Genomic DNA, 15,007 nt, shown 5'->3' on the forward strand with positions numbered 1-15,007 from the left:
AACTTATGGGACACGAGTTTCAGATGCCACTGTTGAGGGTCCCCCTAGGGAAGAAGACAAACGTCAAAGGGCTCCAAGGCCCATGGCCTGTATAGATATTTCAGAGTGTTGCATCCATGCAGTCTGGAATGCAAGACCTTTGAATGCACTGGAAACCCCCATGTCCAGAGCAACACATGTGATGGTTCTGCTGTATTTGGCACTGCTCAGACCCCATCTGAACTCTCAGAGCTCATCCTGAGTGCGACATGTTCAAACAGACATAGAAGACAGCCAGAAATAGATGAACAGGATGGCAAAGAAGTGGGAACAATTTCTCCCAAGAAAGAGCTGAAACAAGTGGAGTACTTTGACTAGAATAATGGAGACAGGGACTTCCCTGGCAGTCCAGTGATTGGGACTTTGCCTTCCGATTCAGGGGGTGTGGGTTCGATCCCTGGTCGGGGAGCTAGGATCCCACATGCCTCGGGGCCAAGGGACCAAAACATAAAGCAGAAACAGTGTTGTGACAAATTCAGTAAAGACTTTAAAAATGGTCCACATCAAGGGCTTCCCTGGTGGCGCAGTGGTTAAGAATCCGCCTGCCAATGCAGGGGACACGGGTTCGAGCCCTAGTCCGGGAAGATCCCACATGCCGCAGAGCAGCTAAGCCCGTGCGCCACAACTACTGAGCCTGCGCTCTAGAGCCTGTGAGCCACAACTACTGAGCCCTTCTGCCACAACTACTGAAGCCTGCGTACCTAGAGCCCATGCTCCACCACAAGAGAAGCCACCGCAATGAGAAGCCCGTGCACAGCAACGGAGAGTAGCCCCCGCTCGCCGCAGCTAGAGAAAGCCCGCACGCAGCAACGAAGACCCAACGCAGCCAAAAATAAATAAATAAAAAGGAAAAAGAAAGGAAAATGGAGACATGGTGGCTTCTCCCTATATCTGCCGTCTGCAGCAGAGACCAAACTTACTCTGTGTTGCTCATGGGAGCAGAGCTGGGTAGCAGAGTGGCTACAGGCATAAGCCATGAGTCAGAGAGCCCTAAGTGGGGGCAGTGGGTGGGGGAAGGGAGTACTTGGTGGGATTTCTTCTCTCTACCCTCTTTCCCTTCGGTAACCTTGCTTTCATCTCTCTCCAGGGTTGAGGCTGGGCAGTGTGGGGAGAGGTACAGCCATCAGCAAAATTCTTTGACTTGAACTCTCGTGGGTGGGTGTTGCCTCTCTTGGCCCACATGGTGCTCAGAGCCACCTCCTCTCTGGGATGTTGCCATGAGTTCTTCAGAGAGTGTGCCCCACCAATCACTGGGAATTCTCACCTGCAACAGTAGGCCCTTCCAGGACTCCAGCGATAACAGGCCTGATCCTGGCACAGGCAGCTGGGTGAGAGCGAGAGTGTTGCCTTAGTTCCCTGTTTCTGATGAAAGAGGGTGGTGGTGTATGTGTGAATGTTGTGTGCCTACATGCACGTGAGAGTGCGAAGGTGTGCATACCTAGCTGGGAGACCAGGGACTGGCCCAGAACAATAGAAATTGCTTTTGGTGGTGTGCTTTGGTGGAGGAAGGGGCCGCAGATTTCAGGGAACGCCATCCAACATCAGCCATAGCTGTTGCCAGGGAAAACGTGCCAGGACTTGAAAGGGTTAGAAGATCTGAGTAGAGACATTCTAGAGAGTTCTGAAAAGAATTCCAGAGATTTGCATCCAGATGTGGTTTTGCATAAGATGTGATGAGAAACACCCATCCTGTGCCATCACAGCTTTGAAAACATTACAGGCCATTTGTTTCTATGTTGTGCGTTTGGAATCTGGAAGGGGGTAGCGTTTTAATGTTTTGAATCTCTCTGCAGCTCAGTGTTTCCTTAGAAATACCAGATTTCCATATACTCTTTAACAAGCTGGCTCCTGTTCCTCCCCTGATATTTCTCTCCTACTTATTTACAATTTTGGAAGCAGCTTTTAAAAGAGCAGTTTGTTGGGACATAAAATACAAACCAAAACCCTAACATTTCTCCCTGCTGTTGACGTTTGCTTTCCCCTCACTACACAGCTTACTCGCCAGCGTGAGCATGGCTTCCTTTTACAATATGTTACTAAGAGCCAAGGAAAAGTAATGATCTTTTCCTTGGCTCTTTGAATTACGAGGCGTCACATTGCTCGATTAAGCTTCAGTTGCTCTCTAGGGAAACTGGAGATGAAAATCCTTACTTCAGAGAATTGTCCAAATTCAATGAGATAACATATGTAAAGGGCCTGGCATGTTAAAATAGGGATTCAGTAAATGCTAGCTCCCATATTATAAAGAAGCGGGAGACAGCACTGTTCAAAAAGCACACATCCATAGGTATAGTCAGTTCTGCTGTAATACCACATATGCATTCCCCCAAATCGCCGTCATTCTACAAAATTGCACAATAAAAAGTACAGAGATCACTGGAATAATAAGCTAGGGGCACAACACTCAAAAACTTTGTCAGTGACGCATGGGAAAAGAGATAGGAACCTAATAGGATAGCACAGTTTTACACTTGTTAAATGGTTAAGAGGCACATAAATACAGTAAATATGGCATTTCACCTTGGACTTGAAGTTGCTTTTGAAGCTCTACGAGTCCTTAATAGTCTTTTTTTTATAATACATTTTTTTTTTTTTTAAAGGATGATAATTTTGAGAAACAGTGACCCCAGGGCAAGTTTAGGCAGTTCACATTCTATTGTATGATGGGTGGGGGACAACATTTAGTGCCATGTCAAATGAGTTTCTTAAATTTTTATTTATTTATTTATTTATTTATTTATTTAATTTATGGCTGTGTTGGGTCTTCGTTTCTGTGCGAGGGCTTTCTCTAGTTGCGGCAAGTGGGGGCCACTCTTCATCGCGGTGCGTGGGCCTCTCACTATCGCAGCCTCTCTTGTTGCGGAGCACAGGCTCCAGACACGCAGGCTCAGCAATTGTGGCTCACGGGCCCAGTTGCTCCGTGGCATGTGGGATCTTCCCAGACCGGGGCTCGAACCCGTGTCCCCTGCATTGGCAGGCAGATTCTCAACCACTGCGCCACCAGGAAAGCCCTATAATACATTTTTAAAAATTAATTTAATTTAACTTATTTATTTTTGGCTGTGTTGGGTCTTTGTTGCTGCACACGGGCTTTCTCTAGTTGCAGCGAGCGGGGGCTACACTTCGTTGCGGTGCGCAGGCTTCTCATTGTGGTGGCTTCTCTTGTTGCAGAGCGTGGGCTCTAGGTGCGTGGGCTTCCGTAGTTGTGGCACGCAGGCTCAGTAGTTGTGGCTCGTGGGCTCCAGAGCGCAGGCTCAGTAGTTGTGGCGCACGGGCTTAGTTGCTCCGCGGCATGTGGGATCTTCCCGGACCAGGGCTCGAACCCGTGTCCCCTGCATTAGCAGGCGGATTCTTAACCAGTGCACCACCAGGGAAGCCCTGAAGTTTGCTTTTGGAAGTGGACTTCGGAAGGGCTGCAGCTTGTGTGTTATTGTGAAATGTTAGAACGTGGGTTATCTGGGCAGGTGTGGCTCACAACCCACACTGTAAACTCAAGTAGCTGGTAGATGTTTGAGGTGTGAGCACGTGTGCATTTTTGCATATTCCTACAGGGCTTAGTTCAGCTAGGTGCACTTTTCTGCATTCATTCGATGTTTTTTAAGGAAGAAATCAAGCATAAGCAAACAGAAAGTTTGTGCTAGGCACAAATTGTTCCCTAATGTATCACTTGCATTGAATGCATTTGTGTTTTCAAAACAAGCAGTATAGCAGAAATGATGTGCTTAGCTGATGCTGTTGAATAAATGAATGAATAGTGGGTGGTCTAGATCAGTGATCCCCAACCTTTTCGGCACCAGGGACCGGTTTTGTGGAAGACAGTTTTTCCACTGATGGCGGTGGCGGGGGTGGTGAGGGCTGGTTTCGGGATGATTCAAGCGCATTACATTTATTGTGCACTTTATTTCTATTATTATTACCTTGTAATATATAATGAAATAATTATACAACTCACCATAATGCTGACAGGAGGCGGAGCTCAGGCCGTAATGTGAGGGATGGGGAGAAGCTGTAAATACAGATGAAGCTTCACTCGCTTGCCCGCCTCTCACCTCCTGCTGTGCGGCCCAGTTCCTAACAGGCCATGGATCGGTACTGGTCCGTCGGCCCAGGGGTTGGGGACCCCTGGTCTAGATGATAGAATAAGCATTATGCTGCATTGTGGAAAGTACATTTGTAGCCTTTGGAATTGGATTTTAAAAAAACCATGGTCTTCTGGATTTCAAAAGTAATGGATAACTATTACAGAGCTTTTGATGCCTCCTCCTGCAGTGACCTTCAGTCTGTGCTTGGAAGAGCCCCTTCAGGGGTCGCTGGCAAAGGGAGGGGAGCTGTAAGGTTCCCTGCCCTCCTCCTCTTCAACCAGAGCCCTCAGGGTTGTATCTGCTTTTCTTTTTTGTTTTCTTTTGAAGAAAGGGTTCTGCTGCTAATTTACAAGTCTCCAAACCACCACTAGTGATTCAGTTGACCAAATTTTGTTTTACAAACTAGTTCTCAGGAATGTGTCTTTTTTTGAAGAAACATAATCCTCAGTTGGTACTATTGGGCTATGAATACTCCAGAATTAGTAGAATTTGACCAAGAAATACTCAAGTGGGGCTTCAAATTACCATTTTGCCTCCAAACTACTCAGCCAAGTCTCATCAGCAACGGTGCATGTGGGACTTCCTGTCAAATCCAATTCCAGTCTGGGCAGATCTCAGATGAAAGTTGATGGGCATTTAAATCTAGCGCATTGATGATGTTCTCTTCTCTTCACAGACACCAACAACATGATTTTCTTTCTTTTCATTTTTAGAGAGCTGGATTGAAAGATGTCTCAACGAAAGTGAAAACAAACGTTATTCTAGCCACACATCTCTGGGGAATGTTTCTAATGATGAAAGTAAGTGCTTGAAACTCATTCTTCCACGGTGTCCTGGATGCGGACTGTGTCCTGATGAGGAATGGTGCTTCTAGAATGCTAGACTGGGGCAAGTTACCTGAAACAAGAGGCTCTCCAGCCATTTATGAAATACCCCAGGCCCTCCCTGTAATATCCTGCAGTAAGGAGTGCAATGCAGTCAGGTGAATGTGGAAACTGAGGCCACGGCACAAACTTGCTGTTTACACATTTTTATTGTCTGAGTCCCTAAAGACCCCATCTCAGTGATGCTCCAGTGGGAAAATGTGGACCTTGAATGGGAAAGGCCATTCCATGTAGATGTGGGTTTAAAGTGTGTCATGGGACCGTTGTTTTAGAGTCGTGAATGTCCTTGGTGTTTGAAAGTAACCATTTCTCCTGGATCTTGGGCTAGAGAATTGGTATTAATGGACAGATACAAACTGCTCTGTTTACACCTTTCCCTGTGTTATGTCAGACTGGGGCTGTGGGTGCCTTATATTAAGAGCAGAAGACTACTTGGGACTTGTATTTGTTCCTAAAGCACTGCAAAAAGGGGACAGCTTATTATAAAAGTCATTTCCAGCAGGGACAGAGTGTCTCTCTTGGTTGGTAAAGAGCATCTCCTTAGTTCAATTTTCTCGAAGATTCAGGGAATCTTCATGGAAGATTTAGCCATACTGTTGTATGTCACAGTAGTTTTTCTTTTTCATTGCTGCATAGTACTCCACTGTATGCATATATCACAACATATATATCAATCTAAACGTTGATGGATATTTAAATTGTTTCAAGTTTTTTACTGTTTCTTAAGCATCTCTGAACATTCTTTTATTAAGTGTATTTTATTGTGGTGGAATATACCTAACATAAAATGTATCATTTTAACCGTGTTAAGTATATAATTCAGTGGCATTCAGTACATTCCCCTTGTTTTGCAACCATCACCACCATCCACCTCCAGAACTTTTTATATCTCCCAGACTAAAATTCTGTACCCATTAAACAATAACTCTCCATCCCCCTTTCCCCCTAGTCCCTAGCAACTACTCTTCTACTTTCTGCCTCTATGAATTTGACTACTGTAAGAATCTCATTTAAGTGGAATCACATAGTATTTGTCCTTTTGTGACTGGCTAATTTCATTTAGCTTAATGTCTTCAGGGTTCATCCATGTTGTAGCATGTATCAGAATTTCCTTCCTTTTTAAGGTTGAGTGACACTCGCTTGTATGTATATACCACATTTTGTTTATCTGTTCATCCACTGATGGACATTTGGACTGTTTCTACCTTTTGGCTATTGTGAATAATGCTGCTATAAACATGGGTATACAAATACCTGGCCGATATCTGCTTTCAGTTCTTTTGGATATATAACCAGACGTGGAATTGCTGGATCATGTGGTAATTCTGTGTTTACTATTTTGAGGAACTGCCATATTTTCATGGTGGCTGCATCATTTTACATTCTCACCAATAATGTGCTAGAGTTCCAATTTCTCGACATCCTTGCCAATACTTGTTATTTTCTATTTTTCTGGGGGGTTTTTTGTAATAGTCATTCCAGTGTATAAGGTAGTATCTAATTGTGGTTTTGATTTGTATTTCCCTAATGATTAGTGATGTTGAGCATCTTTTCATGTGCTTATTGACCATTTGTATATACACTTTGGAGAAATGCCTATTCAAGTCTTTTGACCATCTGTTAATCAGATTGTTTATTTTTGTTGTTGTTGAATTGTAGGAATTTCCCTAATGATTAGTGATGTTGAACATCTTTTCATGTGCTTACTGATTATTTGTATATATTCTTTGTAGAAATGTCTATTCAAGTCTTCTGACTGCTTTTAAATCAGATTGTTTACTTTTTTGTTGGTAAATTGTAGTTCTTTATATATTTTGCATATTAACCCCTTATCAGATATATGTTGTGCAAATATTTTTCTCTCATTCTTTGGGTTGCCTTTTACTCTGTTGATTGTGTTCTTTGATGCACAGAAGTTTTCAATTTTGATGTGGTCTAATTTATTTATTTTTTCTTTTGTTGCCTGTGCTTTGGTGTCATATCCAAGAAATCATTGCCAAATCCGATGTCATGAAGGTTTTACTCTATGTTTTCTTTCAGAAGTTTTATAGTTTTAGCTCTTATGTTTAGGTCTTTGATCCATTTTGAGTTAATTTTTATATATGGTATAAGGTAAGGATTCACATTCATTCTTTCGTTTGTGGATATCCATTTTTCCCAACACCATTTGTTGAAAAGACTGTGCTTTCCGCATTGAATGTTGACACCCTTGTCAAAAGTCATTTGACCATGTATGTATCTGGACTCTCTATTCTGTTCATTGGTCTATATGTCTGTCTCTATGCCAGTACCACACTGTTCTAATTACTGTAGCTTTGTACTAAGTTTTGAAATCAGGAAATGTGAGATCTTTAATGTTGTTCTTTTTCAAGATTGTTTTGGCTATTCGGAGTCCCTTGAGATTCCATATGAATTTTAGGATGGATTTTTCTATTTCTGCAAAAATGTGTTGTTAGGATTTTTATAGGGATTGCATCGAATCTATAGATCTCTTTGGATAGTATTGACATCTTAACAATATTAAGTCTTCCAGTCCATAAACACAGGATGTCTTCACATTTACTGATGTCTTCTTTAATTCTTTCAGCAATGTTTTATAGTTTCAGTGTACAAGCCTTTTGCTTCCTTGGTTAAGTTTATTTCTAAGTATTTTATTCTTTTTGGTGCTATTGTAAATAGAATTGCTTTCTTTCTTTTTTTAAATATTTATTTATTTGGCTGTGTCGGGTCTTTGTTGTGGCACGCCGGCTCTTCATTGCAGCGCGCAGGCTTCTCTCTAGTTGTGGAGTGCGGGTTTTCTCTTCTCTAGTTGTGGCACAGGCTCCAGAGCATGTAGGCTCTGTAGTTTGTGGCACATGGGCTCTCTAGTTGAGGCGCGTGAGCTCAGTAGTTGTGGCACTTGGGCTTTGTTGCCCCCCGGCATGTGGGATCTTAGTTCCCCGACCAAGGATCGAACCCGCATTCCCTGCATTGGAAGGCGGATTCTTTACCACTGGACCACCAGGGAAGTCCCTAGAGTTGTTTTCTTAATTTCCTTTTTGGATTGTTCATTGGTAGTGCAGAAAAATGCAGCCGACTTTGTATGTTGATTCTGTATCTTGCAACTTTGCTCAATTCATTATTAGTTCTAGCAGTGTGTGTGTGTGTTCTTCTTCTGGTAGTATGTTGAATAGAAGTGGCAAAAGTGTTCCTCATCTTAGAGGAAAAGCTTGTAGTCTTTCCACTGAGTATGATGTTTGCTGTGGGTTTTTCATATAGGCTTTACTCTGTTAAAATAATTTTCTTCTCTTCCTATTTTGTTGAGTATTTTTATCATGAAAAGATTTTGAATTTTATCAAATGCTCTTTCTGCATCAATTGAGATGATCATGTGGTTGTTCTGTTAATGTGGTTTATTATATGAATTGCTTTTTGTATGTTGAACTATCCTAGCATTCAAGTAATAATCCCACTTGGTCATAGTGTATAATCCTTTTAATACACTGTTGAATTATGTTAACTAGCATTTTCTTGGGGATTTTTGCATCACTGTACATAAAGGATATTGATCTGTAGTTTTCTTATAGTGTCTTCATCTGGCTTTGGTATCAGGGTAATGCTGGGCTTGTAGGATGAGTTTGGAAGTGTTCACTCCTCTTCCATTTTTTGGAAGAGTTTGAGAAGGATTGGTAGTCTGAATATTCTTGTGGACATCCTCTTTTATGAACTACCTGTTCGGGATTTTACTTGTCAGGTTTTGTTGCTGTTGTTGTTGTTTGTTGTTGTTTTTTGATTGTGCTATTTGTCTTCCCCTTAATGATTTGTAAGAGTTGTTTTTATATTTTGAATAGGAGATATTTGTCAGATAAAAGTGTTGAAGTTTGTGGTCTGCCTTTTTATTCTTTTAGTGGTATCTTTTGATGAACAGAAGTTCTTACTTCTAATAAAACCCAGTTTATCAGTGTTTTTCTTTTATAGTTAGTGCTTTTGTGTCATATTCAGAAATTTTTGCCTACCTAAGGTCATGAAGCTTTTCTTCATGTTACTATCTAGAAGTTTTATTATTTTACCTTTTACTTTTCTATCAACAGACATCTGGAATTTTTATAAATGGTGTGAGGGAGGAGTCAAAATTCTTTTTTTATTTTTAATTTTGACTGATAGAGCACCATTTTTTCTGAAAAGAATGTTCTTTACCCACTGGTCATAAATCAGGAGATCATATACATGTGGATCTATGTCTTGATCTTTATTCTGAATCACTGGTCTGCTTGTCTGTTTTAGAGCCAGTACAATAGTCTTTATTACTGTACCTTTTATGGTACATTGTAATACATGGTGACATAAGACCTCTTTTTCAAGATGGTTTTGGTTAAGTTCTTAATATTTCTATATAGATTTTAGAATCAGCTTATCTATTTTCACATGCACAAAAAAAATCTAGGATTTTGATTGGGATTACATTGTATCCACAGTTAATTTCAGAAGAATAACATCTTGCCGACATCAAATTTCTAATCTGTGTATGTGCTTTAAACCTCCATGTGTTAGATGGCCTTTAGTTTCTCTCAACAGTGTTTTGTAGATTTCAGTGTAGAGATTTTGTACATCTTTCATTAGATTTATTCCTAGATAATTGATATTTTTCAGTACTATTGTAAGTAGTATTATTTTTAAATGTTTTCTAATTGTCAGTTGCTAGTATATGAAAATGCAATTTATTTTTTAGATAATGACTGTAACCAGGCACTTTGCTAAATTTGCTTATTATTTATGAGTTTACTATGAACATAATCATGTCACCGGATAATGATAGTTTTGCATTTTCTTTTATAGTCTTCAAATTTTTATTTCTTTTCTGTACCTTAGTGCACCTGCTGGGACCTCTACTGCAACGTTGAGTTGAAGTGGTGATAGCAGACATTATTGCCTTGTTCCTTACCTAGGGGAAAACATTTAATGTTTCACCACTAAGCTTGTTGGTTGTTATGAAGTTCTTGTAGGTATCATTATTGAATCCCTGGTTTGCTGAGAGACTTTTCTTGAATGGGTGTTGAACTTTATCAAATGGTTTACTGAGCTGAACATATGAGCTGATCATATGTTTTTCTCCTTTATTCTGTTAATGTCATGAATTACATTGATTAAATTTTTGAATGTTAAACCAATCTTGCATTCCTAGAAGACACTGCACTTGGTCAAAAGTTTAATTTTTGTATTTTTCTAGGTTAGATTGACTACTATTTTGTTAAGAATTTTGACATCTCTGTTTATGAGATTTATTGACCAATGATTTTCCTTTTATCCTCGTCAGGTTTTGGCATCAAGATTATACAGTCCTTATAAAAAGATGTGGAAACTTTCTTTTTTTTCTGCTCTTTTGAAAAGTTTGTGTAAGATTGGCTTCATTTATTTCTTAAATATTAGGAAAAACTTAACACTGAAGTCATCTGGGTTTGGAGTTTTCCTTGAGGGAAAGTTTTTAATGATGGATTCAGTTTTTAAAATAGCAATAGAATTATTCATATTTTTCTATTTCTTGTTTTGTTACTTTAAGCAAATTGTTATTTTTAAGGAATTCATTTCATCTAAATTTTCAAATTTATTTACATGATATTGTTTAAATTTTCCTTTTATTACTTTTTGTCATGTTTTTAGCATCTACAATATTGTCCTCCTTTCATTTCTGATATGTTTTCTCTATTTTTCTTGATCAGTTTTGCCAGAGTTTATCAACTGTATTAGTCTTTGCAGGTATCCAACTTTTGGCTTTTTTTTTCTCAATTTACATCTTTTAAAAATTTCATTTACTTTTGCTCTTTTCTCTAGTTTTTCCTTCCTTATACTTTCTTTGAGTTTAATTTTTTGTCTTTTTCTATTGTGAGATAGACATCTAGATCATTGATTTTCAACCTTTTCTAAGATAGACATTTAAAGTTATAAAATTTCCTCTAAGTACTACTTAACTGTATCACATAATTCTTCTGGTGTCATACTTTCATTACCATACAGTCAAACTTACTTTCTAATTCCTACTGTGATTTCTTATTTTACCCATGATTCATTTAGAAATCTATTGCTTAATTTCTAAAAACTTGGGGATTTCCTAGTTGCCTTTCTGTTACTGATTTCTATTATAATCCACTGTGGTCAGAGAACATATTCTGTATGACTTCAATATTTAAAATTAGTGAGACTTGCTTTTTTGTCCAAACATATGGTCTATTTGGCAAATGCACATGTATGCTTGTAAAGAATGTGTATTCTGCTGTTTTTGGATGGAATGTTCTGTAACTATCAATTAGGTCAGGTTGGTTAATCATGTTATTCAGATGTGCCATATCCTTATGGATTTTGTTGTTGTCTATAAGGTACTGAAAGAGGTGCTATATTGTGGTTATCTACCTCCTCAGTTTTGTTAATTCCTGCTTTACGTGTTTTGAAGTGTTCATTCCTTAGAAATTTAGTATTGTTGTATCCTCTTGTTGAAATGATCCTTTTTATCATTATTAGATGTCCCTCCTTATTTCTAGTAATACTTTTTGCCTTCAAGTCTATTTTGTCTGATATTAATATAACTACACCAGCTTTCTTTTTTATTGGGGTTGTTACGGTGTATCTTTGTCTTTTAATTTTCACCCTTTCTGAATTCAATATTAAGATTTTTTATATAGTTTTAAAAAGCCAGTCAGATAATCTTTATCTTTAATTGGAATATTTAGATCATTTAAATTTAATATAATTACTTACATTGTTGGGCTTAAATCAACAAACTTGGTACTGTATTTAATTTTTATTTCTCCCATCTGACTTTATTTCTTTATTCCTCCCTTGTTCCCTTTTTGGGAAGGATTAATGTAGTTAAATATTTTTAATGTTTTTCTCTGCTAGCTTTCCAATTAGATATTCTTTTAGAGTGTTTCTCTCGGGGATTACACTATGTACCCTTCCTTTCATGTCTGCCTCACGTTAATCCTTCCCCCACTTCAAATACAGTGCACGAACACTGTCATAGTTTAACCTCATTTACCACTTTCCCACCCTCTGTGCCATTGCTTTAATGTATCTTACATCTACATATGTTATAAGCCCTATAAGACATTATTATTATTATTGTTTTAAATATTAGTCATTCACATATTTTAATATGTGAATGTATTTATTCACATATTTGCCCTTTTCCAGGGCTCATCATTCTTGTCAGCAAGTCCATGCTTCCATCTGGGATCATTATTTCTTTAACCCAAAGAAACTCCTTTGCTATTTCTGGTAGTGCAGTATAGAGTAGTATAGATCATGAAAAACATTGTTATTTCACCTACATTTTTGAAGGACGTTTTTGCTGGATATAGAATTCTAGTCTGGTAAGATTTTTTTCCTTTCAACCCTTTAAAACTTTTATTGCATTGTCTTCTGGCTTCTAAAAGTTAGTCATCAGACTTATTTTTACTCCTTTGAATACAATGTCTTTTTGTCTCAGGCAAAAGATTTTTTTCCTTCTCTTTAGTTTACAGCTGTTTGACTATGATGTACATAAACATGGTTTTCTTATATTTTTCCTTCTTGGGTTCACTGAGCTTCTAGCATCTGTGGGTTGTCATTCATGAAATTTGTAAAATTGTTCACAATTGTCTCTTCAAATATCTTTTCTGCCCCATTCTCCCTTATCTCCTTCTGAAATTCCAGTTACATGAATACTAGACCTTTGACTGTACCCCATATGTTTCTTACACTCTGCTCTGGTTTGTCCATTTTTCTCTCTTCATTCTTCAGTTTGATGTATCCTGTTGACATCATTTTCAGTTCTCAATTCCCATTTTCTGTCATGTCTAGAGTCTGCTATTAAGCCCATCCAAGTTATCTTTTTTTTTTATAGTTTTGCGGTCTATTTTCATTTATTTATTCATTCATTCATTTATTTATCTATTTATTTGGCTGCACTGGGTCTTAGTTGTGGCACGCGAGATCTTCGTTGTGGCATGAGGGATCTTTCTTTAGTTGTGGCATGCAGGATCTTTTATTTGCAGCATGAGGGATCTTTAGTTGTGGCATGTGAACTCTTAGTTGTGGCACATGGTATCTAGTTCCCTGACCACAGATCAAACCCGGGCCCCCTGCATTGGGAGCTTGGAGTCCTAGCCACTGGACCACCAGGGAAGTCCCCTACCCAAGTTATCTTAATTTCAGATATTGTATTCTTTCTTTTACGGTAGATGTTCAGTTGATTCTTTTTTTTTTTTCCAAATCTCAGTTGATATTCTACATTTTTCGTCTGTTTTGTCCATCACTTCCTCTATTTTGACTGTCCTTTATCTCCTTAACCTTACTAACCATAGTTATTTTAAAGTCTCTGTCTGATAACTCTAATATCTCAATCATCTCTGGATCTATTTCTATTATCTGTTTTTTTCTTGGATTTCAGGGTTTTGGTCTTGTTTTTCAATATACCTTATAGTTTTTGATTCAGTGCTCGACATTATGGATGCAAAGTTGGAGAGGTTTTGAGTGAATGATGTTAACATCCTCCACAGAGTGTTAAATTTTGTTCTAGCAGGCAGATAGAGAACCAGCAAGTCTCCTTGATCCTGTCAAGCCTTGGTTAAGTCCAGTCTATTTCAGTTTTGTCCATACTACCAGAGTGTGGTCTTTACTCCTAGGTCATAGCTTTTCTGGGTCCACAACTGAAAGCCCTGGGTATTTACCAAGTTCCTTCTACCTTGACCCAGCTTGAACTCCAACTTCTGACACCCTAGCTAATCAATGACCAGCTCTTTAGCCTCTAAGCTGATGTTTTCTCTTTGGTTTTTTTGGTTTCTCACTCTCTGCATGTGCAGCATAGGAATGGGCTAAAGACTTGAGGGGAGTTTGAATGCAGGCATGTCTGTCTTCTTCTCTTCTCTCTGGAATGTTGCTCCTTATATCTTAGCCACTCTGTCATCTCCAAACTCTGACTTCAGTCTCATCAGCCCAATAGACTACACTCTTTGCTTAGGTTCCAGTGTAGCAATTTAGAAATATCCTCAGGAACACATCTAAGGTTGATGTGGAGCTCATGTTGGTGCCAGTGCTAGATCTAAAACGTGGGCCACCTGACTCCTATCAGTCCATATTTTGTTTTTGCTTTCAAAACGCAAAAATACTACATTAAAGAAATATACCCCCTGGCTATATGAGTCATGCGTGTATATATTTGAAAAATGTAGGGGAAAAGATATGAGGAAGAAAAATAATTGCCTCTATCCTGCTATCCAGAGGTAACCACTCTTGATGTTTTTGTATTTCCTTCTGGTTGTTCTTCTAAGCATATATTGTTAAACAAAGTTTCATATATGTATATATTTATAGCTAATATGTATATATGGCTATCATCTGTTAAGCAATGAGAAGTGCTTTAATTCCAATATCTCATTCAGTTATCACAGTGGTCCCAGGAGGTAACTTATTCTTATGAGCTTCAATTATACATGTGAAAACTGAGGCTCAAAGGTGTTACATAATTTTCCCAAAGTTACACGGCTGGTAAGTGGTAGAGCTAAGATTTCAGCCCAGGTCTGTATGTGTGCCTTTGAACATTAGGCAGTTAGTCTTTGCACTGTTCTGCCTCTCAGAAGGTAATGCTTCAAAGACTTGCCATTGAGGATTTCATACCTTGTCCATAGGGATACCAAGGCCAGAGCTAGGAAGGCCCACCACTCCCTCTCAGTGGCTGATTGGTATGTTAATACTTGTCTGTGCCTTGTCATCTCTTCCACTCGACTGAAAGCCCCATGAGGGCGGGAATGTTGTGTGGTTCACTGTTGTAACCCCAGGTCTTGGCACATAGTGGGGGCCTTAGAATATGGTTGAAGTTTCAAAAATTAATTTTTCTCTTAATTTTAGTATTTTAAGAATGTTTTGGATTGTAAAAGACAGTAACCTGACAGTGGTTTAAACTGTGTAAATATTTACTATCTTATTTAAACCAGAAGATGAGAGGTAGAAAGTTCCTAGGTTTATTCAAGAGCTCAACATCATCCGGGACCC

The 15,007-nt window shown here is 38.8% G+C and overlaps 1 protein-coding gene across 1 annotated transcript in view; it reads left to right on the forward strand.

Annotated features, from left to right (window-relative positions):
* RFX4 (regulatory factor X4) overlaps nucleotides 1–15,007 on the forward strand; it is a 166,706-nt gene that overhangs the window by 22,234 nt on the left and 129,465 nt on the right. The window contains exon 2 of the mRNA XM_059934815.1: nucleotides 4,835–4,921. Coding sequence (XP_059790798.1) covers nucleotides 4,835–4,921 — 87 coding nt within the window. The remainder of the gene's footprint in view (nucleotides 1–4,834; nucleotides 4,922–15,007) is intronic.

The sequence above is a fragment of the Balaenoptera ricei genome, chromosome 10, assembly GCF_028023285.1.
Source record: "Balaenoptera ricei isolate mBalRic1 chromosome 10, mBalRic1.hap2, whole genome shotgun sequence".
Classification (NCBI taxonomy): Eukaryota; Metazoa; Chordata; class Mammalia; order Artiodactyla; family Balaenopteridae; genus Balaenoptera; species Balaenoptera ricei.